The 26,837-nt window shown below is 40.1% G+C and overlaps 2 protein-coding genes across 21 annotated transcripts in view; both read left to right on the plus strand.

Annotated features, from left to right (window-relative positions):
* Window positions 1-6,123, plus strand: part of LOC104926136 (dystrobrevin beta) — a 31,811-nt gene extending 25,688 nt beyond the window's left edge. For 4 of the 7 annotated variants that reach the window (XM_027284000.1, XM_027284002.1, XM_027284003.1 and 1 more), the window contains 4 exons: window positions 328-375; window positions 2,681-2,723; window positions 2,936-2,965; window positions 3,842-6,123. In XM_027284000.1, coding sequence (XP_027139801.1) covers window positions 328-375; window positions 2,681-2,723; window positions 2,936-2,965; window positions 3,842-3,920 — 200 coding nt within the window. In that variant the 3' untranslated portion in view covers window positions 3,921-6,123. Of the gene's footprint in view, window positions 1-327; window positions 376-2,680; window positions 2,725-2,932; window positions 2,966-3,841 lie in introns of all 7 variants that reach the window. The other 3 variants (XM_027284004.1, XM_027284005.1, XM_019266471.2) reach the window with 3 other exon arrangements.
* Window positions 6,124-12,340: 6,217 nt separating this feature from the next.
* The window catches only part of LOC104926135 (DNA (cytosine-5)-methyltransferase 3A), a 54,390-nt gene continuing 39,893 nt past the window's right edge, over window positions 12,341-26,837 (plus strand). For 4 of the 14 annotated variants that reach the window (XM_027283970.1, XM_027283977.1, XM_027283971.1 and 1 more), the window contains exons 1-3: window positions 12,342-12,660; window positions 18,144-18,389; window positions 26,105-26,212. In XM_027283970.1, the coding sequence (XP_027139771.1) occupies window positions 18,321-18,389; window positions 26,105-26,212 (177 nt within the window). In that variant the 5' untranslated portion in view covers window positions 12,342-12,660; window positions 18,144-18,320. The other 10 variants (XM_027283973.1, XM_027283976.1, XM_027283972.1 and 7 more) reach the window with 5 other exon arrangements.

Below are 26,837 nucleotides of genomic sequence, written 5' to 3' on the forward strand. Positions count from 1 at the left end.
CAATACAAGACAGAGTGAAACTGTGATTGATTCCCAGGCAAAGTTTAAATTTAAGCTTTGAAAAGAAGACAAACATTGTGTTTGCTCTTTGTGTCAGTCAGAAATGTTAAAGATTTATCGTTAGGCTTCAGATAGAGAATTCATTGTTAGGAGTGTTTGTTCACGAGTGTGTAGGTACTTCTCCTCGTCACATGTGCATATGCCTAGTTTGTAGAGATGAGGAAAGATCAGAGTGAAGTCTTAAAATAAAAATAGACCTCATTTTGTGTAGCAGGAATATGTTTTCTGTGTATTTATGTATGTAATTTAATTCTCTTTTCTGACCAGACGATGTTCGGGAGGAAGAGGAGAGGTTGCTGAACGGGAAGGACAGAGGTAACTTCATGTCTTCACCCTCTCTGCTTGCCCACAAATCTTCACACTAACATGGTCAATACGATGCTTAACCTTTGCACTGACATGGGATGCTCGATTGATTTCAGTGTTTCTGAAAGAAGAACACATTTTAGAGTGAGATGTTAGTAATCAGTGTCTTAAATCATGCAGAACAAACTATAAAATAACATAAATGAATAGAATAAATACGAAATAAAAAAGATCCTAGATCCTTTACTTGTGTAACGCCACGATGTAAAACTACTGTGTTAGAAGTAAAGGTCGTGAATCAAAATTCTACTTCACTAAAATTGTGTTTATGTGCCTATAAGGGCCTGAAAGAGATTTTGTGCACGCAGATTATTATCTCATAAAACAAATAGATTTCTTTTTTCTTGTGTTGCAAATTTATCACAACCTGAGCAGATCAAAGCAACCGCATAACTGAAAACAACTGTGTGGGTGTGCATCTATGATAGTGCATCATGTTTTATAGTTCAGTGTCAGTTTTCAGGTTTACGCACGGTCAGCGGCGCAATGAAATGTGTTGGACGAGAAGAAGCGGTCAGCTCAGCATCACTAGACGTGTAACAGCACAAGACATAAAGGCTAAAAATGAGATAAGAAGAAAAATACAGCTGTATTCTGGAGCACCTTTTCAGGTTATAAATTAAATTTGGGGAAAAGTCAGTGTTTTCCCATTAATACTGCAGCATGGCATATTCAACAGTCAGATTTACCTTTTCGATTTAGTCCATCTGGGTTTAAATAATTAAATTAATGTGACTCGTTCTTTATCTGCTAATTTCACTCCCCTTATTTCAAAGATTACATCCAATATTCAAAGATGGAGTAACCTCTATTTTTATTCACGTCAATTCCTCTTTTTCTGCAAAAACATTTTGTTTGACTCTCTGGATAAGATCATTTGTTCTTTTTATTTGGGGTTGTAAAACTTTACTGCAGAGGTGCAGACTTAGTGGAGGACTTGCATTACCTAATTTTCTAACTTACCATTGGGCTGCTCACTTCCATAAACTTTGCTACTGGTTAAAATCTGCTGGATCCTCTCGGTGTAAATTGGAACTATCATCCTGTAAACGCTCTACTTTATTCCTCTTTACCTACAAAACCCTCTCGATATACTGATAATCAAAACACACTCAAAATCTGGTATCAATTTAGACGGCACTTTAAATTTGTAGCTGCATTCCTTTTTATATAACAACTATTTATTTCCTCCATCACTTTCGGACTCGACATTTTCAGTGTGGGATGTCAAGGGTATTGTATTACAATTCAGATATTTATATGTTATCTTTGATAGTTTTGCCAATTTGCCATCTCGCTATGACCTCCCTGTTACTCATCTGTTTCGCTATTCGCAGAGGAATCATTTCAAAGCTGTATGACATTATCTTAGCTTTTAGCAACCACTCAAAGAAGAAGGAAAATACAAAACAATAACATTTTAGATTAAAAAAAATCTAAAAAACCTGATAAATCATAAAATAAAATAAAATGGAATATTAAAAATCTGTGTTCTATACACAACAAGGTTGTGTCAAGTTCATACAAGTATTGGAGAAGTATCACACTATTATAGGTGGATGAACACATGATGATTGAAACTTTTTCCTATATATGAAATATATTCTCGTCTGTCTATGTTCAGCATTTAGATACTTATTGACCAATGAAAAGATTTTTAGTTACATCATTTGTGTCGGATAGGGAGAAGGAAAATTACATTTTGATTCAAGGACAGACGACGAGCTCTGTGAGACTCAGGTGGTCATTAACCTGGATTCTTTTCAATCTAAAATAGTAAAATAACTTTGATTAGCAGACATGAAGCCTTTACTATTGATAGTTTAAAGATAAACAGGAGTTGAGGCTCACAATCCACATAAATCCATTAAACAGTTCACCGATGACTGTGTGAACACAGATTTTAATTCTAAATGTGTCCCATCACAGTGTTTTATTTTTCTTTTGCACACATAATCATCATTATCATCATATATTATCTGTAAATGCATGTGCCGCTTGCGTCTTTTCCTGCATCCTGTGTCCGGTGCACCGCCTCTGTACAGCTCCAATTATTCTCCAGGTGCTCTCTCGTCTGCGCTGCAACAAGCTTCATTAACGTGCCGTCTCATTAGCCACGCTTTATGGAGCCCCTCCTCCTTACAAGAGGACTGCCTGCTGAGATGAAGTGGTCAAACTGCTTCCTGGTCTGGCTTCAGACTAAACCATTATCAGAATACTAACCTGCAGTACTAACCCACCACCCCCTGAACAGACAGACAGACAGAGACAGGAGGCCGCGGTTCAGCCCCAACACAGTTAAGTCTTAAAGTTTAAAGATAAAATACTGTGTTAAAATGTTTACAGTAGTAAAGAGTTAGTCAATTTATGTGGCACCTGCCAAGTGTTTTATGTTTCTATGCAAAGACCTGGTCTGGTTCTTATTACAGCTTCTGGCAGAAACCTGTAGCATAAGCTTCAGACTGTCCTCTGCTAACTGCTAACTAAACTTTGTTTCTCTCTTCAGCAGGTTAAAACGACCGCAGGACAAATTAAAACAGTAAGTGATTCCATGTTGCCGCCTTTTAATCACGATATAAAAAAACCCTGAACAACTTTGTTTAGTTTGAGTCAATCATGACGATACAAAAATAGTATAAACTCGCTCTGAACTCAAAGATATCAAACACGCACACACAATATAAAAGTACCACGCACCTTTTCATTAAATCAGTCAGAAGAGGTTTTTATTAGAAAGGCAAACATCTTGGAAACATTTTTGTTTCAGAAACAAAAAGAGTGCGTTCATGTTTTATGGGACAAAAACTGTTTGATGACTCAAAGCAGCGACTCATTTATGGGTTTGAACTTGTTAGCACAGACGAACTGTGCAAAGCTTTAAATTCTACTACTTCAACGCTTCATACTGTGTTGAAACGAAAGCCTAATTTTCTTAATTATAAGAGATATCTTTGTATCATAATTGTCTAATCGGGGAAAAAAAATCTTAAACGTCTTGATATGAAAGTATTTATGAACTTTGAAATGATACGATGGTGTTTATCTTGTGAAAACTGAAGTAGGAAAGATGCTTATTCGCCTTCTTCCGAGGAGTTTCCAATAAGAAGATTGACACTATTTTCGTGTCTGTAAGGTAAATATGAAACCACAGTCAGCAGCCACGGACAGTTTCTTTGCAGTCGGTGGTAACTTGCTTTAGTCTTGTCGTCATGATTGAGACAACAACATATAGTTTGTTAATAAATGAGGTTCAGAGGTGCTGTCAGAGTCTGTTTTCAATCTTTATGCTAAACTGGCTTGATTTTTACTGTAATGACACGAGAGTAGGGTTGATCTTCTTATCTAACTCTCGACAAGAAGGTGAATAAATGTACGTAACTTCTGATGAGACTGTTCCCTGTCTGTCTCTCCTCAGGCAGAGTGATGCTTCATCGCGTCCAAAGAAGACCGACCCTGCTGGGATTTCAAATATATCTTCTCATATTCATCGTTAGCTATTGGGGATTAGAGCTCCACTGCCAATCAACCAATCACGATGCTGGACACCAAATGACCGCTGGGTCCCTACTGATGTATAGCTGTGATTCTGTGTGTCTTGTCACTGTGGTTTTACTTTTTTTGTTTTGATTTGATCATGCGTAGCTAAAACGAGGAATCTGAAACCTACTGATTTGTACTGTAGCCTGTGTGCGTTTGTGTGTGTGCGCTCTGCATTTTGGAGGCGCGAGAGGGACGAGTAAGTGAGAAGGACACGCGAAGAGACAGATAAAGGTGTGTTAAGGACATTTGTGAAGGACAGGAAAAGTTTCAGGATGTAAAAACAGGAGGAGAAACAAAAGAAAGTTTAAAAAAAGATGAGAAGTGAGTTGTAACGTTTAAAGTTTCGGCACTGTGTGCTCAGTATTTATTGCTTTGATTTGATTTTTTGACATTTATTCAATTCAGTTTGAGCGTTCATGCGTACATGAGTGTGGTCAGGCCCTGCTGAGACGATAAGCTTTAACGGGACGTTTCCTGCTGTATCAAACCCAGCCTTTCCTCCCTCTACCCCTCCCCATCCGTTTGGCTGTGGCGATGCAGAAAGTTGAAGTCCTGGTCCTGGTCCAGGTGTCCCTGAAACTGGACCAGATTAGTACCATAGGTGCTGGTATGATAGCAGCTCAGGTTGTCCAGGCCTCTCTGTGTATCTCGGTACTGCATAGGGACTCGAATCAAAGAGGAGATATCTGATTACTGTGTGTGTATGTGTGAGAGTGTGTGTAAGAGAGAGAGAGAATATAAAACCATTCGCTTCAACAGGGTCAGTGTAACAGAGTGGCAAAGTGGGTGGAGGAGTAGGCTGTGGTGGTATGTATCCCCGTTATAAAAGGATTCTTTAGAAGTTCAGTTCACCCACATTATAAATCTGAGGAGACGCATGATTCTGATGATGATAATAATACAAACAATACAATACAGAGCCGGTCTAGACTGTACTCCCCACCATGAGCAAACACCTCCTTTAACAGGCATATAGCAGCATGACTAAGGCATGTTTGAGGAGTCACCTGAGCCAGCACTAACTATAATCAACTCTATCAATGCCGAGCAGCTTTTCTTCACGGCTCATGTTTTACGGTTTAGGTGAACTTCTCCTTTTTAATGATGCTCCTCGATATGGACACATCAGAATATGAATATATATATTTTTACATTTAATTTTTAAGCTTTGTCTCATGAATAATTTAATTCAAACATCATGTTGGGATGTTTTTCATATTTTCTCTGAATACTACAATACCCATGAACCCTCTGCGGCTACTGCTGTGGATAAAAAGGCAGCCAGTGCCACGAAGCACAGCTGTAGAAAATCTAAAATATTTTATTGTGAAATAAAGATTTCAAAACAAAGAAGCGCTGTTGCTGAACTCATCCAACAGGAAGTTTTAAGGAATTTTAAGCTCTGTGATTGGAGGTTATCTTACTGCAGGGCTCCTTGGGAGGTGTAGTTCCTCCCTAAACATGTATCTTTTGAACTTTGGATTCAACTGCTTGTTACTGAACATTATCTATGCAAAAAGTGAACATGACTTTTATTTTTTTAAACACTGCCTGCCCACAACAACTCCTCACACTTTGCTACTTGTTGTTGCCTTTCAAGCTTCCTGCGAAACGCAGTGGATTCTGGGTGTTTAAACATCTCTGTAGATGTCGAATTACACCTAGCACCCCATAAAATCTTCAGACTGATATATGTATGCAAATAAGATATAAGCCAAAGCGACTTACTGAGCTTGTGTCTGGTCATTTATTTTCATGTAACAGAGAATTTTATCAAGAATGTGTTTTTTTTTTTTTTTTTTTTTGTAGCATTTCAGGGTGTTCGCTCATAGGAAGCTGCATTTTACTGTTGTACATTGTTTTGTCTCAGACTTCACCAGCCCTCCACATTTATTGACTGACTGACTGCGGCTGAGATGATCACATTTTCAGCCCGCTGAGTGATTGACTGTACGAGTGGTTTAATAGATGAATGAGTTTCAGTGTGTGTGTGGTAAAGAGAGAGCGAGAGAGAAATCAAGACTGACAGGACAGACGTGTTCTGGCATGAAACTGTAAAAAAAACAAACCTTCAGCTCTGAACCTGCCGGAGCTGACGGCGTGAGTGAAAAGTGTTGATCTGTGTTACATCTTCAATAAATAATATGTAACGTCAAACTCTGAGCTTCGTCTGTCTGTCTACGCAGCAACATAAAAACATACAGCAATGTATAACTAAGTAACTTTTCCACGGCTATGTCACAACTCCACCATGACCTCATGAGCTCCAACGTTTTTTTTCCTCTTGGTTTTTTCATATTCCTGTTCCTTAAAAGTCTGCTTTGCACTACAGTTTGGCAAAACAATATGTAATGTAATAAATCTATGAAACGAGCTGGAAACCACACCGCTATATTCCTGGAAAGTGACCCATTTGTAAAATTCCTTCGCTTCTCTCGGCTGGAATACAGCTTAGATATTGCAGCAGCTTCAAAACTAGTGTAAGCACTGTGGAAAGATTATTCAGAGGCAAGAGAAATCTAACAAAATAAGAGCATGACTTAATAAAGACTGTGGTTTCAATGATTTATAGCCTTTACTTAAGTAAAAGTAGCAACACTATAATGTAAAAATACTCCACTGAAACTGTGAGTAAAAGTATATCAGTGTTACACTGGTGTATATTACATTATTAGATTAAAGGTCCGGTTTGTACGATTTAGTGGCATCTAGTGGTAAAGTTACAGATTACTGACTAACTACTGCTTGCCTCACTCTCTTTTTTTTTAAAGCGAGCTGGTGCCACAAAACTCCTGAAAGGACTTGTCTAGATCCAGTTTTTGTTTTGTCCATTCTGGGCTACTGTAGAAACATGACGGTGCATTCTGGCAGATTCTATGGAAGAGGACCCGCAGTGACAGCCGATCTCAAAGACTCATTTTAAGGTAACAAAAACATACGATTCTTATTTTCAGGTGATTATACACTAATGAAAACAGAGTTATAGATATTCTATTACATTCTGTAAATAGAGACGTATTAATCTTGCACATTGGATCTCTAAAAGTATTTTTTATGATTTAGCACGCCAGTTTCAGAGTACAATCCCACCGTGATTAATATAGACTGCTGTACACGTGCATTTGTTATGATTATATTACTTATGATCAAAAACTAGTGAGTCCACAACTTTGCTAACAGCCAAACATTAAGCAAGGTCAACAACACAAGACATAGCAGCCAGCTAAATATTACTTACTAGTCCAACAGCAAGAAGCCCAGCTCGGTGTCCCCTAATGTTTCCTGTGTCCATAGAGGCTGCTGAGTCCAGTTACATTGCCCTCTTGCTCCGGTTCTGGCACGACACTGGCTCCTGAAAAACTCCTTTTCCCAGGGGTCTAAAATGCCTCAAGCTATAATTTGTGTTTACTGTTCAAGAGTCTAGGCTAAGAGCAGCCGGACAACATCAGAGGGAAAACCAGAAAACATTCATTTGTAAAATATAATCCAGTTTCACAAAAATCAGTGAAATAGTTGATGATGTGTGATCAAACCTGGAGCCCAAAGTTACATAGTGTGAGAGCAGACGTATGAATGACAGAAACACTATTCGACTGATTAAAAGTCAGTGGAACATCAACATGATCTAAAATCTGTTTATGGTGTTTTATTGTAGAATGGTTACACAATGTTGCTTCAAGTAAAAGTACCTCATTAAAGTGTATTGTAATGTATGTGCTGTAGTGGAATATTACATGTGTAAACAGCATTTTATTATTATTTTATTATAACTTAAAACACTTTATATACTATTTATGTATTAGTATTTCTTTAGTATTTAATAGTTTAATCTATACTGTATCATATTTTAACAACTGAACATGTATTATACAAATAAAATTGTGATCTTAAGCACAATATTTATTCTTGACATGACAGGATGCCTAAAAGTTGGATCTAAGCACAGTACTTAAGTAAAGGTATTACATGAAGGTAGTGAAAGAAGTAGCCTGAAGCAGAAATCATTGATTTTCATCCAAACTGATCACAGTGATCTGACACACACACACACACACATCTTACTATGAGAGAGTGTTTTTGGTAATAATCCAGTTTCTATAAATATAACACTCTCAGCACGGACTCTCCAAAAATACTCCCAATTTTCTCGCCTGCATGTTTTTTTTTGTTTTTTTTTTAACTTCCTCTCTGATTTAGTGTCCTCATTAGTATGGATGAGCAGTTCTCACTTTTCCCATGAGCTTCCCTCAGAGGTCACGACTGTGTGTGTGTGTTGTATATATACGTTTGTGAGAGGTGGGGGTGTAAATTATAGACTGAATAAAGCTCATTGAGGTTTGTCTGTTGTTGGTGACCTCCATGACCGCTATAAATAACAACCCCCACCCAGCCAAAACCTCCTATACTCACAACACCCAGTGCAGTTATGACCCTGTTTAGTGTGGATCTAAACACTTTCTTCTCCTCAGAGGTCGAACTGAGTTTAACCTTCTGTTCTAAGAGCTAAAATCATCTCATCACAATGCATTGAAATCAATCTGATCTGATTGACAGCTGAAGTAACAGTTGATGCTGAATTAATTTATAGGTTAGATGATTGAAACTAATTGTTATAACCCTAAACCAAACCTTAAAGTTATTTCTCCAAATATTAAAAAAGTAAAAACAACATGGCAAAACCTTTATTTTTATACCGCATTCATATGGTATTTTCATTTCAATTATATGGTTTTGATGATACAGTAAAATATGAAACGAATAAGCAACCTTAAACTTAAAATCAACAGTACTAATATCCTTTTACCATCATGGCAGAAAAAGTCAGACCACATTTATTACCGCAAATTTCTGGCAACCACAGGTGCCAGGTTTTTTTTTTTTTTTTACACAACTGTTGTGTACAGTGTGAAATATGAAATAAAACACCAACCTTAACCATGAAATCAACAGAGCTATCCTTTTACTGTAATATTAGAAAAAGTTGTACTGTATTCCTTCACCTGTTCCAATTATGTCAAGGCGTGAAGTAACAGCGAGGCTGCTTTGATTGTGGTTTGAGGATCAAAGAAATAAGTTGTAGCCGTTTGAAGAACGACTTCACAGTTTCGTCCATCTTTCTGTCTCCAGATGTTGGGGAACAAATAAAGATCATACATATTTCTACATTTTACACTGAATCCACACTTTAGTCCGAGCTAAAGGGAAATACCACTCATGCATCATCTTATCCAGTTGTGAAGACTACAACGTTCAAACCCGGAGTTAGTTCTTAATCTCCTCACACTACATTTACTAGTGATGCGTCGGTCGCGAACGAGACGGATCATACCACCAAGCATTTACATTATAGACCTATAATGTATAGACCTATTGGCTACAGCAATTTATTGATATTCCAAAATGTAATTTTTACTTTTGAATACTTTTTAAGTACAAAGGATGTATTGAATAATTTAAGTGATATATGTACACACATCAAAAGTCAAAACAGTGCTAAATCTGGCTGAATTATTAAAGGTATAAAGTGGTGAAATGAAGAGCCATTTGGGAGCCGAAAGAACCAGCTCTTCTTGGTGAGCTGAGTCAAATGATCTGACTCACTAAAAAGAACCAAACTTCCCATCACTAACATTTACTGCTTTCCCTTCTCTGTCCCTGAATACTGTGTCCACAGCAGTTGGAGAGCAGGTTTCAACTTGCCGCAGCAGGTTTCGACTCCAGCTGTTGAGGGACCTGAGGAGAAAAAAAGCTAGGTTAGACAAAACTAACCCGCCAGACGAGAAAACGGGTAAATGTGTTGCCTTAACTTGTGGGGTGTAGGTGGAGACAGGTAACCTAGAGAAAACACACATAGTGGTTCCCAACCTGATACATCTGAAGGTTTGCCTCTCTTCTTGTCCTATAGTAGCTAAAGTGAACAGCGTTTTAAGCAGTATTTGCTCTCTTGGCATTAAATCTAAAGCCTGGTCTGGACCCTGACCCGTAAAACAAAAGCAGCTGATATGACAGTTTGCCTTCAGGCTGTAACACACCGACATCAAACATACTGCATATTGTTTCAAGAAAGCCTGTATTACCCCTTTCCAATGATTATGAGCAAGGGCAGACATTAACCTGGGCCACAAATGAGCAGCTGGGCCTCTTACAGAGCTCCCCGTTCCTCCCACTCTGTCTGCATTGTAAAATACATGCTGGAATATTACAGCCCCAGGTTTCACTGTTATAACTCAGCCCAGCATCGCTGCTTATAATAACTATAACCACAATCTCATCCTAACTTCAACTATACTCAGGCTGCCATGAACTCATAGAAAGCAAGAAAACTTTACCTATAACAGCCTGAAAACGTATAAATATACTGTATGCCATCTATGAATAACATCAGAATAAATAATCACAGCTCTATGAAGGCAAGATCATCCTGTTAGTCAAGCAGCCACACTGTTAATTCTCATAACTTTAAGCCTTAATATAATTTGAACAGGTGAGTTCCATATAAATTCACCCTCAGTACAGTTGTCATGAACGGGGAAATTAGCTACAGAGACCAAAACAGTTTTTTGTACCAGGCTGTAAACATGTTTATTTCTGCTGTGAAGTCATTTGAACATGGGGACTTATGGAGACTGACTCATTCTGTAGCCAACCTCAAGTGGACGTTTGAGGAACTGCAATTTTGGCACTTCTCTATTATCATATGGATATTATTTATAACATTTATGAATACTTTAGATTTTAAGACCATGAAGATGAAACTATTCCTCTATTCTTATGACTTGCCCTGAGGAATAAATGAGCTGTCTCCAGCTCTGTGTGTATTCTTTATGTTAGTTACTAATTAGTTTGTGGTAACTTGATTGAGCACATGATTTATTTACTCTGTCATGTAAGTACACAACACACAGAAACAAGTCTTTAAAACTAGATTCTAACTCGCTGGTGTTTATAGAGTGAGTAACTGCACGGAGAATAAATCTAACTTGAAATTTTAGTGAAAGCAAAACATGAAATACTTCCATTAAAGCATTAAATCCCACTTATCTATCAGTCATATGCTCACACAATCTCCTGTCAGGCTCATAAAGGAGGAGGGAAATGATTTTCTCTGGCAGTTAGCGTTTTCAGACTCTTCTTTTCGAGCTCCTCATCATCTGTGACACCATCGGTTCTTGTCTGCTTGACAGATGACTCTGTCTCAGGTTTGTTTCTGCAGTAAAGACGTTTAATTTATTCCCCCTGTGGCAGCGAAACACGTTACATGAACTGTCTGTGATGCTTTCTCAACACTTTTAAGGCTGACTAACGCTAAAAGACACACTTTAAACAGTCTAGGCTACAAAAAGGTCCAGGGTGTCAGCTTTAGTGGGCTCTGTTGACAGAATATGACAGAAATGGAATATAATATCCACATCTATGTTTTCATTAGTGTGTAATCACCTAAAAATAATATTTGTTTTGTTTTTGTTACCTTAGAATGAAACTTTTATATCTACAGACTACATCCCCCAGGTTGCACCGTCATGTTTATACAGTAGCCCAGATTGGACAAACTAAACACCGGCTTGACGTCACACATCTCGGACGATATTTGGTTGAGTGGAGCTGATGGACAGTAAACTGTAGATGCTGTTAGCTAATATGAGCTCAGTTTGTTAGCCAGGAGAGTGAGCTCAGCGCACTGGGGGTAGTGTTAGTGTTCGTACCACAGGTGTTTTGGACCACCGGGAAGAAGAAGAGGAGGTTTACAGGGGAATGCTGAGCTGGTGTCGTGCCAGAACTGGAGCTGGGCAAGGGGGCAATGTAACCGGGCTCAGCAGTCACTCTGTGGGCTTAACGACAGAGGTGAAAAGACCAAAGAGGACGTTGAGAGAGGAAGCTGAGAAGAGAAAAGGAGAGGGTGAGCGAGTAAGAAGACAAGTGTAAATCTAGGACTGACTTTAAGTCGTTGGTGAGAGCTTGGTGAAGAAAAAGGGAGACGGACGCCGAGCTGGACTGACTGCTGTTGGACGAGTAAGTAAAGCCGGCTGCTGTGTCTTGTGCTGTTGACCTTGTTGATGTCCCCACCTACTCACCTGTTAGCTCACACTGGGTTTACACTCTAAAAACTGGGGGGACACTAAATCACAAAAATCTGAATTTCTACGTGATGTTCCTTTAAGCAGGATGAGTTGACAGAGTGAGTGGAGCCGCTCTGACATGTTTAAATCGTCTCTGTCAGCTGATCTCTGTCTAAAGTTGGATTAACTGGTGTTTACTTCACGGACAGGGCTGCCGCTGTTAGTTTGTTCACTTCTACACCTGTCTCCAACGGCGTCGTGTGCGCGCGCGCGAATGTACGTACAGTAATGTATGTGTGCGTGTGTGTCTGTGCGCGCGCGTGTGTGTGCGTGTTGTTTCGTGGACTTTAGGACCCCGCGGAAACTTTCTCTCCGGTTGCGGCAGCCTCTGCGGCTCGTGAGAGAGTGAGCAGGCCGGCTGGTGAGAGAGAGTGAGAGAGAGAGAGAGTGAGAGAGAGAGAGAGAGAGAGGAGGCAGGCGGGGGAGCGCGAGCCAGCGACGGAGAGAGAAGACCCGGTAGAGCGCGAGGAGGGAGAGAGAGTGAGTGAGAGAGTGAGAGAGAGAGAGAGAGAGTGAACGAGAGGAGAGAGAGAGCGACGACCATCAGGGTCCGTGTGCCTGAGGGACGGACGACACGGTAAATATAAACATTACATTTTGGCTCGTGAACGCAGACACCGGCAGCCGTTAAGTCAGCCGTTAAGTTAGCTACAGTTCATCTCCTGAAGTCATCGCTCGCGCGCTCTCTCCGGGAAGCCAAAAAAAAAAAAAAAAAAAAAAAAAAACCGTTGGTTCCGTTTCAGGCAGATGATGTGCGCGTGAAGACGGAGCCGTTCGTTTTTTTTAACGTGCACGGGGGGAGCCAGTGAACTTGGTGAGTTCTTTTGTAAACGGTGGGAGGAAAAATCAACCGGACAACCGTTATGTGACGAACGTGTGTTAAACGTTGTCCGGTGTGTCGTACACCCTTCCCCCGGCTCACCCCCTCTCACCCACCCGTCCCCGACAACCAGCAGGTAACGTTAAACCGGAGCGCACTGTCCTCTTCACCCACCAGATGCAGACAGACACATCAGCGCGCGGGACCGTCGCCTCCGCGGGGAGCGCGCGCCTGCCGAGGTTACCGAGTGCATTCGGTCTCGAACGCGCCCCCGTGTGTGTTTTTTACCTGACCCAGTAAAGCTTATCGTCGGTATACACTCAGACACGTGTCTGTCACCGGCTACCCGCCCCACACACACACCCCACCGGGATTATACACCGTTTATGAGAGGCCGTCCGGTAAAGGCCACGTGAGGTCGCCTCCAATATTAATTGTCATAAAGCTGAGCGTGAAGCTAGCGGGGACGCGCGCGCACGACACTTCCGGTGTAGACTTAAACAATAAAAGCATCGTTGACTAACGTTTAAAAAAAACAAAATAAAACGTGTTTGCCTGTTCTGTCAGATTTTAACACTCTGACTACAGATATTAAATAAATAATTTTCAGGATGTAAGCCCTTAATTTTAATTAATATTGTATTAGATTTAAATGTATTTTAGCCTTTTATTTTAGCTATTATACTTTATTGTCATTGTATTGTTGATTAATCAAATAACTTGTTGGTCTATAAAATCTTATTTTTTCTTATTTCATTTGATGACAAATACTAAACCCTGAGGTGTTCAACTTGCTTTTACAGAAAACTAATCACCTTAGAAATGAATTATGAATTACAGCTTGAACAATGAATCGATGTCCAAATAGTTGCTTTTTTGTATCCTGTTCATCAAATAATGTTTCTTTTTATTAATTGTTTCAGCTCTAATGTTAGGGTCTAGTTTGGGTGTTAAATATACCACTGCTTGGATCTAGCATTTAAGACACTGATGTCATGTACGCTGTGTTGTTTGTGTGATTTGGGGAGTTTAGCAACTTGAGTGGAGTTTATATCTTATATCTTATCTCTATCTTATATTCAGCACAACAGGCACATGACGGGTATTTTTCTTTTCCTGATCTTAATATTTTTAGACTTAAATCCCACTACTTTTAGACCAACGATAAAATGAGTAAAGCATTCATCATTTCCCCTGTAAGACTTTCATCGTGGACAGTGTGGAGAAGATTTTTGATTGTCTTTAGGACATAAAACCTCCAGATGTATAACTAAATAAATAAATATGTATTATAAAAAAACATTTTAGAGACTTAATTCTAGGCGTGTAGTTAAGGGTATTGTTTAGGACGTGATGTATTGTGGACTCATGACCTCGGATGACCTTATACTATTTATGAATCCTGCCCTGCTTGTGTTTTTTACAGATGGCTAGATTGAAAGGTGTTAAAAGTTTGACATGTCAGTTGAAAGATGAGGTTGCATACCTGAAAGGAATCAGATAATTTGGGTAAATAAGACAAAATGACATGTTTTCTGCTTTTATTGTGAAGACAGGTCATCTACTTCCCTGTTTCATCAAGGCCTAAGTCTCAGTATCTTGACGTACCTCTAAAGCTTTTTCTCTGCGCAACCATTTCTCCTCCCACTAGTACAGGCTTCTACTTGGGCCTTTGACTATGATCTAATTTAAACCACTGCTGCATGAGCACTTAAACAATTTAAATAAGTGTACATATACTTGCTTTTGGAGTGTGAAGTGTGTGGGTGACCTAAATACGTGCAGAACTTGGAGCACTTGATTGGCCCGAAGCCTGGTTCTTGTGCAGGGAGCCCCCGGGGGTGTGGGGTGGATACTGTACACCCATTTCTGCAAAGTTTCCACCCTTCTTTCCACTGGTAACCCTGGCCAGCTGCCTGTTGTCTTCACAGTAGGTGATGTAAGTCCACAGCGTAAGGAGTGACATACTGTACAATGCATCTTGAGGAAAGCCAGACATATTGGCTTCACTCGCACTCGTGCTCAAGTCCAACTCCTGAGATCCAGAATTCTTTTTAGGCACATGCAAACATAGTATTTCTTTAAGGCTGCTTTTGTGTTCAGATTGTGATCAGTATCTGACACCAGTCTGAACAAATCCTGAAGTGACTCACAGAAAAAAAAACAAAAAAAAGAGTACAGTCACAAAAACTCGACACCCGACGTGCTCATGCAGAAGTAAGTCAATGAAATGGGAGGCTTCATGTATGGTGTAATTTATATTCCAGTGAGTTACAACCATGGAAAATAAGTCAAGCTAAATCACAGCATACAAAAGAAAGAAAGATCTGGTGGTCTACGGTTTAACCACTGATCTGAATCAGTGCATGTGGTGTATTAAAGAGAATCACTGTATGGCAGTTAGTGGTAATCTGATTACTTGATTACAATTTTGTTTGGAAATATGCAAAACCAAAGCACAATATAGAGTCCCTCAAAGCGGAGCCAATATTAGCTTTACTACGCTTACATGGTGCATATTCTTAAATTACTGGTTCACAATAGGGACACTGTTTGGTGTCTATAGTGCAGCTGCCATGTGTAGTCTGCGGTGTGTTCTGTACCTAATGGATACTTAGAGGTAACACGATACTGACACAATGCAAAGAGAATGAGACGAACTGGTGTCAGCCACTGACAGTATAAAGAATGGACGGCGTATCTGTGATGTCGTCCACAGGTTTCAAAAAACGTGGATCAACAGGCAGACCTGAGGCGGGCTGAATGACGGCCGGTTGCTCAAACAAGCCAGTCTGTAACGGCACCTACCTGTTAATCAAAGCGGCCACGCTGTTAATTCTGCATAACTTAGGACGCGCTTCAGTATTGACTTCACTTCACAGCCACAGAGGTTGTTGCTTGGTGCCAACAGAGCCACACAGCTGTAGCACTCCTGCTTGATGCTTCATTACCAGACAGCAACGCTCAATAAAGAGACTACAAAGAAACTCTGAGTTAGCGTTTGGACAGCAGTGACCGTGTTTGCATTTTATAAATGATGTTGTGGTCTCCTGATATAGAAAATAACTCATTGTGTACTTTTTCCTTGCTTCTCACAAGCTGTAGATTTCTGTAAGCTTATTTTTATGAGTACAAAAGCAGTGAGTACAAAATCGATGTCAAAGGTTAATCAATAAGGCAATCTGATGGGTTACAGAATATGGTGTAGCAAGAGCAGAAATATGAGTGCAAGCCAAGAAGAGTTTCGTATCTGGATTTGAGTGAGCTGTAGTCCTCTCTTTACTGAGTCAGACACAGAGTTTGCTGAATTGGACCAAGAAGTGAAGCATCATCTTGTTAGACTCCACCGTCTAAGCAACATTCGACGGTGCCCGGTGTGTGCTGCTCAGCTCCTTCGCTTGTCTGAAAGACGTAAACTGTGAACAGACTCGAGCCTCACACTCAGATACGGGCACATTTTGTTGAGGTCTGTTGTTGGTAAACGCCCCTTAAAAGTCTCGAGAGCTTACAATCTGCCAAAACCGCTGTAAAAAAAACTGAGAAAGCAAATCTCACTGAATGTTCAGCAAATCAGGGTTTTACACTCAAAGCATTTACAAATCTGTCCCTGCGCCGATGCTCAAAAAACAATTAATTACAGACTGCATTTCTCTTGTGCTCGCTCAATGTGTTTGTCAGTTACTTCATGTAACAGATTAATGGTAATGAGGCTGATGAGACAAAAGAGAGCCAAGAAGTACTTAAGAGGTCACACATGGCTGGATCTCCACTGAGCCCTCCATTTCCTCTGCACTTCCTACATGTGTTATGTATGCTCCGTTGCTAGGAATCATGAAAAATGTTTACAGAATTGAGGTGATATTTATAGCGTAAAAAAAAAAAGACAAAATCATTGCCCATTATGACTTCTCTTAAGTCTCAGATTTCTGCTGGTTTATGTCATTGTAGATTTAATCTCAGTGGGTGTTGGACTGTTCAGAGGTGACATCTGGTTTCATTTAATGATGAATACATTAAAAAACAGTTAAAGATCGGTCGATCTTGGTAGCAAACTGGCAACTTGTCCAGGGTGTACCTCACCCAAAGTCAGCCCCTCATGACACTGGTGAGGATAAGTGGTTACAGAAAATGGATGGATGGATGTTGACAGCCTTAAAACACACCTAGGGACCTTTTGTTGTATGTCATCTCTGTTCACTTTCTACTCTGCTACATGCTCTAAAGAAAAAGGCAAAACCAACAAGAAGAAGAAATATAAGATGGATATATAATCAATAATGTAGATAAGTAGATCAGATGCAGTGTGATTACAAATGAAAGTCGTCCAACCATTCAGCACCGGTGGGACTTTTTTAGTGTTTAGTGCAATGCTAAAGTTCCCAAAATTGCAGTTCCTCAAACGTCCACTTGAGGCTGGCTACAGGACGAGTCAATCTCCATAAGTCCCCATGTTAAAAAGTCCAACTTCACAGCAGAAATAAACATGTTTACAGCCTGGTACAAAAAACAGTTTTGATCTCTATAGCTAATTTCCCCGATCATCCCCGAACTGTACTGAGGGGGAATTTTTATAGAACTTACCTGTTCAAATTATATTAAGGCTTGAAGTTATGCAGAATTAACAGCATGGACGCTTTGGCAGGTGGGTGAAGTTACAGGTGGCTTTGAGTACTCAGGCCTCGGGTCTGCTGATGATCCACGTCTTTGCAGGTTTTTAGATTAGGCCGGGAAACAGAAGAGGCAGGACTGCAAACATGGAGGCAGCCAGCGACTTCTCGTGTGTTTATACTGTCATGACAAAACAGATCTGTGTCACGTTTGAGGGGGGAAATTTTATTTATTTATTTATTTTACCTGTAGTCATTTTGTCTAATTAAGTGGGACAGATTTATCCGGCCACATCAATCACACACTGTGACAGCCGTGGTGTTAAGCTACCGTGACTCTGGCGGATTCCTTTGAGGCCACCTGTGTATGTGCGTGTTAACCTGTTACTGCTCTGAAAGAGAATATTGTCTGAGGTGCCATCCATCACTTACACTTCACAGAAACACACACCTGTTGCACAGCCTTGACCTCGAGGTGAAAGCGTGAGCATGATGTGTATAGACTGAGGACGAGAAAGAAAAGAGCAAATCAAGATGTCAGCCACATCGTGAGAATGATTTTTCACTCAAAACTCACTCCTACTGTAAATCCACTCATGTCACGCTGTGTGTGTTTTCTCTTTCTTCATCCAGGAGAGGGGGGAGGACTGAGCTATCGTCCGAACAACCAACCGACAGAGCGACCCACAGACAGATTGAATGACGCTGCACCTGGTGCTTCTGAGGGCCATTCCCATGTTTTGATTTGCTTTATTATTCTTTTTTTTTTTTAAACTTTCTAAACTTGGTTTAACCGAGCCGCTTCCTGCCATGCCGTCCAACAGCCCTGCTGCCGCCGAACCGCCCAAGACACTTGAGAACGACACCGCCAATGACGTGGTGAGAGAGATCGATTATCGTTTATATGAAGTTTGTTTTTTACGTGTGTGCAAAATCTTGCTTGAGTGAGCGAAATTAGTTTTATCACAATGGAGAGAGTACCCCAAAAAAATCAAAATTTTTATGAAGTAGAAGAATAACACATAACATATTGAGTCAGGAGTGTGCCATTAAAGTATCAGCAGGGTTTCAGTGGTGTACACGAAATGCAGGTGGCACAAACTAATTAATATATTGTTGTGTAATTAAAATCATGGCACTGCTTTAGCTGTTTTGCATGCGGTTACCACAGCCATCAGCCACCAGATAAATGTATATGCAGACATACAATAGTCCCCTCTTTAAATAGAGTCGTAAATGGAAATGACGATAAAGATAAGACACGCTTTTATTGATCCCCAGAGGAGAAATTCAGGTGTTATGGCAACACGAGGAAATGAAGATAAAGAGAGAGAGTAAAAGATAAATTAAATGAGAATATAAGCAAAGTACAGCATGTGTAAACAAATAGAAATACTACTACTAGTAAAATATTGTATTTAAATCAAACGCACTCTTGACTATCACTACTTCTAGTGTATTTTTGCTCCTATTACTATTGCTGCTCCTATTATTATAAATATTAAATTACTACTACAGTTATGTTTGCAGCCACAGATATTATTACAACCACCACCACTTTTACTACAGCTATCATTACCACTACTACTTTGGCTTCTGAGCTCGCAGTCGAGAGCTTTTTTTAGCCAATGCACACAGAAAATTTGGCAAGTAAGACTGTGTGTGTGTCTGTAATAATTAAACTTGCAGTTATTTATTTACGTTCACTTCAGGCCTCTCATGCATTCCACGCACTCACCCGACCACATGCAGGTGAAACTAGCACAAACAGTCTTTTTTCTTTTTACACAAATGAGCATGCACACGCACATTAACACACATTAACACGCAGACAGACGTACACAAGGTGAAAAATGGCTCCTTTCATTTGCACCCCCAGAGCCCGGGGCAGCCCTCGTAAATCCGTGAGAAGTTTGAAGTTCGTTCTATAGCGCGGCTACATAAAGAGCCGTCTCACTCACTCACTTCCACATTCACACGGTGGCATAGAGCCAACATTTATATAGTTTCCCTTATAGAGTTTGTTGTGTTTTCTTAAACTTCCCGAGACTGTCAAAGAGTTAGGAGAGAGGAGAGAAATCTCCAGTGAGTCACGGAGTCTGAGGGTAGAGAGGAAGACATGGCCAGTCACTGTGCGTGATAGAAAAGAGCTGTGCGAAGTTTGAATCCACACATGACAGAAGTTACTGTTCAAATGTTGGAGATAGAAAGACATTTCTGTGCACTCGTGTTTTTTAACTTTAAAATTAAATTAACTAAAAATGACGTTCAGGAGAAATGTCAGCGCCTGTGGTTGTATATCACCCTTCGTAAAGCTGTAAAGAAACTAAAATTTGAGTTTGTGAATGTGCAGAAAGATTTAAAGATCATATCAGTGGGGAGGTTACACAAAGACTAATTTTCAGCTGTAAAATCAGGTGCAAAATTGATTCTTAAACCTTAATGCATGTGTATAAATTATTTTAACACTACACTAACTCAAACTGCTGACAGTATAACGAATGGACAGTGTAGGCACGACGTCACCCAGAGGTTTCTGAATGTTTCTGCCTCACAACTAATCTAAAAATCAGCAAAGTTATGCAATTAGCTATAGAGACCAAAACTGTTTTTTGTACCAGGCTGTAAACATGTTTATTCCTGCTGTGAAGTTGGACGTTTGAACATGGGGACTTACTTGGTCCTCAGGTGGACGTTTGAGGAACTGCAGTGTTTGCCCCTCGGCTTGGCTCAAACTTTTACTGACCCTTATTTGAGCCCATACATTTTCAACACCTTTCATGTCTTGTCAAATTGAGTGATCTCAAAGAATTGCCCTTTTTTACTTTAATGCACCAATCACAGCTAAGTGCAGTCTCTGAGAACTCTCTCCGCTCGTTCTTTGACCGCTCACATTTCCGTATATGTTACAAACTACAAAGACAGTTTGCCTCGAGGATATGTCACATCCTCCTGTTGTTTAATCCTGTCTTTTGTGTCAGTGTGTCACATTTAGGAGACTCTATTTACAGAACATGACAGGAATGTAGTGTAGAAGTGTATAATGACCTGAAATTATGAATGATGTTTTTGTTACATTAGAATAAATCTTTTTTTTTGGCCTTTTTGAGCTTTATTTGACAGAGACAGCTTGAAAAGTGACAGGAATGTGGGGAGAGAGAAATGGGGAACGAGCCACAGGTGGGATTCAAACCCTGGGCCACTGCAGCAAGGACATGGGGTGGATGCTCTACAGACTGAGCTAAACAACACCTAGAATAAATCTTTTTTCACCTATAGATGCTTAAGTCCACCATCTTGAACCACCACGTAGCCCAGAACCGACAAACTAAACACTTTTGCATTTCTTGGGGACGTTTCACAGCCGGTGTAGTTTCTTTTTCACACTAGGAAGGAGAGGGTGAAGTGACAGGATTGCAATCTGCTAGATGCCACCTAAATCCTACACACTGATCCTTTAATGCTAGAGTACACCTAAAACAAACTAGATCTTTCTACCTGTTCTGACTGTTCAAGGCGGGACAAAATCCCGACATCAAAGCGTCCCCCGAGCCTCATCAAGCCACCGTCCTGATCTCCCTTTGAGTCGTAATATTGACGCAATGAGTCTCTCTCTCTTTGAAGATAATATATAGTGTTTCACTAGATTTTACACTTGGAATTAGTTAAACTGAGAAGTAAACCTGAGAGAAAAATTAAAACCACACTACCCATACCTCACCAATCACTGTAAAAAAAATTTGGAGCAGCTCCCTGAATGTAGTTTCAAACACTTTATTTTAAGCATGTGGGGCCTTAATGTGTTTTGCTGCCAAGTGTCCTTGTACACGGCATATACAACAAACTACAAAGACACTTTGAAGATAGTATAAAGACGTGCTTCAGGATCTGTAAAAGGAATACTGTGTGTTCAGACTCTGTGTTGTTTATTCCATCTCTAAAGCACAAGCAGGCATAGACGGCACCATATTGTTGACATACAGCCACAGTAACATTACAACATCACATTTGTAAATATAAATATTAATTATTTTAACAATAGGATTGCGTAAAAGTGACATCTGCTTCACGTCTGACGTGTATAAATATTCTAAATCCGTACAGAGGTTCAATCTAGGTAAATTAAAGTCTAGTATTTTGTTCTGTCGGCGGCTTCACCGGCTCGTGATTCGGCGAGGAGTCGATTCAAAGCGAAATACTGAACGAAAGCAGAAGAGAGGGGAGATACAGGGGACCTTATAAAGAGAGGCGGACGTGGGGATGGGGTAGAAAGAAAGAGGACAAGCTGTCTGCTGCTGATGGGATCCTCCTCTGCCCGCCTGGTTTGCAGTCTGGTTGCTTAGCAACTGTGGTGGCCTAAAATAACCTACCGGGAGACAGAAATAGACCAAAGATAAATGGACAGATTGGCCTGTGTGTGTGTGTGTGTGTGTGTGTGTGTTGACATACTCTTAAAAGGATTAGGTTGAGTTTTCTAGCTCTGTGTCTTCATGTTTGACTTAGTTTACTTTTTTTTTTTTTTTTGGTTACTTTGAGTACACTTGTATTGTTTAAAATGTGTGTGTGTGTGTGTGTGTGTGTGTGTGTGTGTCTGCAATTGCGCGTCGTGAAGCAGGCATATGGACGACACACCAGGCAGACAGGCGCAGGGCCATTACCCCGTTCTAGCTGGTTGCTATGCTGATCGTCAGGGAAGTGACATCAGAATGTTTAGTCAGCACGGCAGCCCCGTCGGAGACAGTTGCTAAGCAGTTTCTGCACCTTAGCAACCACTCCACTGTCACCGCAACAGAGGGTCCAGCAGGGAGAGAGAGAGAGAGAGAGAGGGACGTTAATGGAAACACAAGGCTGACAGCAGACAGCGTACAGAGTCAGGTCGGACTGATTATAGCAGGAGTCTGGAGACAGAGCAGATATTATTAACTTAACTAAAGTTTCAGGGTGACACAAAAAAGTGAGCCCATACATTTTCATCTCTTGTACAGGAACACAACAAAAGACCACACAAGAGCACAAATGTGTGATGTAGAAGTGTAAGTTCTCAGTTTTAATGTTGACAGTCTGAAGTAGAGTTGGACGAGAGGACAACAGATATACTATGAGACGATGTAAAGTCAGTCAGATACGGCTGTATCCGTTATATACTCGATCGCTGACAGTTTAAAGGATGGACAGTGTATTTGTAACGTCACCAGTAAGTTTTTTAAAGAGCCGATTTGAAGCTCAAAATCTGATGTTGGCGGTCCTGCCTCCTCCATCTCCCACCTAATCTAAAAATCGGCAAAGACGTGGATCATAAGGCGGGCTGAATGAATGAGGCCTGGTTGCTCAAATAAGCCATCTGTAATGTCACCCACCTGTCAATCAAAGCGTCCACACTGTTAATCCTGCATATCTTTAAGCCTTAATATAATCTGAACAGGTGAGTTGTATATAAATTCACCCTCAGTACAGTTGTCGTGAACGGGGAAATTAGCTACAGAGACCAAAACTGTTTTCTGTACCAGGCTGTAAACATGTTTATTTCTGCTGTGAAGTTTTTTTTTAGTGGACGTTTGAGTAACTGCAGAGTTTTTGGCACTGGCTTCACTTCACAGTCACGGAGGTTACTGCCTAAATGAGGCTTTTATATATATACAGACACCACAGGTCCTCTTCCACATAGTCCACTATGTTGATGCGCCATGTTTCTACAGTAGCCCAGAACAGCCAAACTAAATGCTGGCTGTAAATCGAGCGTTTTGCATCTTTCGTGTATTTTGCACTAAGGAAAGAATGGGTGAAAAGAGTGGGGGTTGTAATACCAGCAAATCCTCCACACTGCTCCTTTAAGTATCTCTGAATAAAGCAGACCATCAATATGAAGGACTTATTGGATTTTTACATGATGAAAAGATCTCTCTCTTTGTAATTGGCTGGACTTTCCAAAAACAAACATTCCTGTCTTTTTATTTTTTATCATATATCACCATATAAACCATATCGATATGGTGATATAGAGAAATTACACATATCTCAGGGAGAAAGGATTTTATCTATATGGTCTACCTCTTGTCTAAAGTGATGCTATAATATTTTTCATATATATTTCACCGTTATATCTTAAATTATATTGCAATAATGTTTTCAGCTACAGTCATAGCTGTAGTCTGAGGTGAACAAAAAGAAAACTCTTTAACCCTGTAGTTAAATACATCTGACACTCTGCTACATAGATCTTTTAGTCTTAACCAGGCTTCGAAGTCGGGCAAACCTCTCATTAAAAACAATATTCCTCCTAACTGATACATTCAGAGCCGCCTTGTTCACTTCAGCACTACAAGTGTCTAATGGTTCTGCCTTGTAACAGTGACATTTATTTAATTTCCGCCCGAGGCAGCGATGCACATAGAGAGATCTCAAATATGAACATAAAATGCCTGGAATAAAAAATCGCTGCTGGTGGCAAATTCCTGCCTTCTGGATAAAACATGATACTCTTAAAGTGAGAGGCGTTTCTCACACAATGAAGCCACATTCAAGTGTGGACTGATTAACTAAAGAGGCAGCAGGTGTTGCTTATTTTATTTCTCTTTCACATATCCTCTAGGGCCCAATAAATATATCGCATAGACCTGAGACTCTCTGCAACTCAAATCTGGCCCAGAGCCGATGTAAAAATAGAAAGTGAGGACCTGACTCACGTTTGGTTAGACCCTGAAATTATTGCTGTGGGGAGGGCTGCGTGTATCTATATATACATGTACAGTACATTTATAAAGATCACTGCTGTGTGGGAGAGGGCAGATCCACAGACTGCTCTGGTTGTGAATGAGTGTATATTTTGGTACTTTATAATATGATAGGGGAGTGGGCAAATAAAAAAGGCAGATGTGGGACAAAGTAAGTCCCTTTTAAAATGAATTGTTCCACATTAATTACAGTTTCTTCATTAGTGTCATCATAAAATTCATCTTTGTGCTACCAACTACATGCATTCAGTCATAACAGGCAGCCAAATGGAGTTACAGCACCACAGCAGTCCCTCGTATTTAATTATTCATCAATATATTCCAGATACTGGATCTGTGTTTGGGATCAGATACTCAGAGTTTAGCCACTCAGTTTTGTGTGGCTAAACTCAGTTAGTACGTGGAGAGAAAAGGTCAGAGAGGTGCACGCCCGCTTTAAAGTAAACATCCAGTTTATAACATTTTAAAATGCTAATCGGTCAGATGTGCGTCAGTATGTTTCTATGACACACGTTTGCCATGTTTGTTTGTTTCGTGACTGATCAGAGCATGTGTGGATCTTAACCTGAAGTTTAATCTTTTGTTCGGTGGTTGCAATATGAACATTCCCACTCCAGCACAGGTAACATGATTGGCTGCAGAGTGTATCTAAAGGGTCAATCTGCTTCAGGCTTTTCATATAATCTGAGGGCTTTTATTTAATCTGTGGGTTTAGGGATGATATGAGGTCACTCTGAAGTCACAGGTTGTTATTGAGTCCTCATGTTCATGGCCCAGACTAAAGTCCAAGTCATACAGTGGTAGAAAGTAACTAAATACATTTACTGTAGTGTACAACTTTCATGTTACACAACTTTACATTTCTACTTCTATGATTTTATTTATATACCACCAAATCATAACAGAAGTTATCTCATGACACTTTACATAATTAATTATATAAATCTTACATAGATCTTATAAATCTTACAAAACATGTACTTTTAGTGTAGTAGGACTTTAGATGCAGGACTTCTACTTGTAATGGAATATCTAAATACTTCACTGAAATCAGTGTAAGACTTCACACGCCTGCAAAAAGGCTTGTAAACCAGTGAGCTACCTAAACATTAAGAACATCATAAAGCGTCTAAAAACTGTAGCTTTACATATTTAATTTTCTAACAAATTAAAAGTGAAGATAGAAAGAGAGGTCTCATCCGTCTGGTTTCAAAGCTTTAGCTTTGCTTTTGACCCAACACGCTCTCTGTCTGGCCGATGCACAGGTGCAGCGTGCTATTTTTATTTTATACAGTATATCACTCTAAAATTACACCGCTGCTATTCTACAACTCTGCTGTACCACTTTGTCTGTGCTGTGAGCTGAGCAGGGGAACAAACTGCTGAGGTGAATTGATTTAGGTTCAAATCTTCACTGAGGGGATCCGTATACAAATCTCATCAAGGTCGCCGCTGGTCTCTAAAAGACTTTAACGTTTTTTTTGTGCTTTGATCAATCCACAGCAGGTCTACAAGTACTACAACATGTTTGCTTTACTAAAGGCGGCTGGTTTTTATGTCTGCAAGCGTATAATTTTCTGGTTTTGTCTTTCATATTTCCTCTATTTATAGTTTGGCTTTGTTCAATAAGAACTTGAGTTTGAGATATTTGCTTTTAAAGTTTTAAATTTTAAATTTGGCTTCTTTTTTTCTTCTTCCGAGTGTGACACCCTTTATTCATTTTATCCCGTTGAGTGTTTCTTAACTGCATCTTCTGGAATCATTGATGCTTTAATGCGGCCTCACTGCTGTCATCAATTATAACCTCATACGGTCATTCGATTGACTCAGTGTTTAATGTGGCCTCTCTCTATAATTGGACAGAGTGAAGATGGAGCAGACCAGGACAGTCCAGAGGAGGGGACGCCAGCGAGTCCCCGCAACAAGCGCAGAGTGGGTCGTCCTGGCAGGAAACGCAAACAGCTGCTTCCTGTGAGTACTGTAATTACAGGCTGTCGTCTGCCTTTTATACTGGAAACTGCAAGCGGGGTGATTGATTATCTTTTCCACCTATGCAACATTCCCCTGTGAGCCTGATAAGATATGTTAAACATGCGTGCACTGCTTCCAGGAGCTGCTTCACATTTATGCATTCACACCCGCTAGCTGCCGCCGCTGCTAAAGCAGACACACACTTGATTGCATTAATTAATTGTCACATTTGAATGTGTTTGATAGATGTGGCAAAGCTCCTCACAGCAGCTTCCTTTGGTGGTTGCCTTTCTTCTGCTTTTCATGTGTTACATTGAGACTTCTTATTTTTTTGTCTGAGAGCAGGGATTCCCCCGACACAACAGTCCGCTCTGAAATGCTAGCTTCATTTCTTCATAATTTATTGCAGTTTGGCTCCATCCACAACATTTTTACCAACTTGCTTAGAAGAGAAAAGTTGTGATTTATTAGAGCAAATTTAATAAAAGTCCAGATAGTAAATTGCTCTAACATTGTACTCACCAAAGTAACGGCTAAGTTGTCAGCGCGTTAAAAGTTAGAAAGGATCAAAGTCCGGCAGGCTTTTAACTGACTCGATTTACAGTCTCGTCAGTTTTGTTCTTAA

This window comes from Larimichthys crocea, chromosome XI, assembly GCF_000972845.2.
Source record: "Larimichthys crocea isolate SSNF chromosome XI, L_crocea_2.0, whole genome shotgun sequence".
In the NCBI taxonomy this organism is placed as follows: Eukaryota; Metazoa; Chordata; class Actinopteri; family Sciaenidae; genus Larimichthys; species Larimichthys crocea.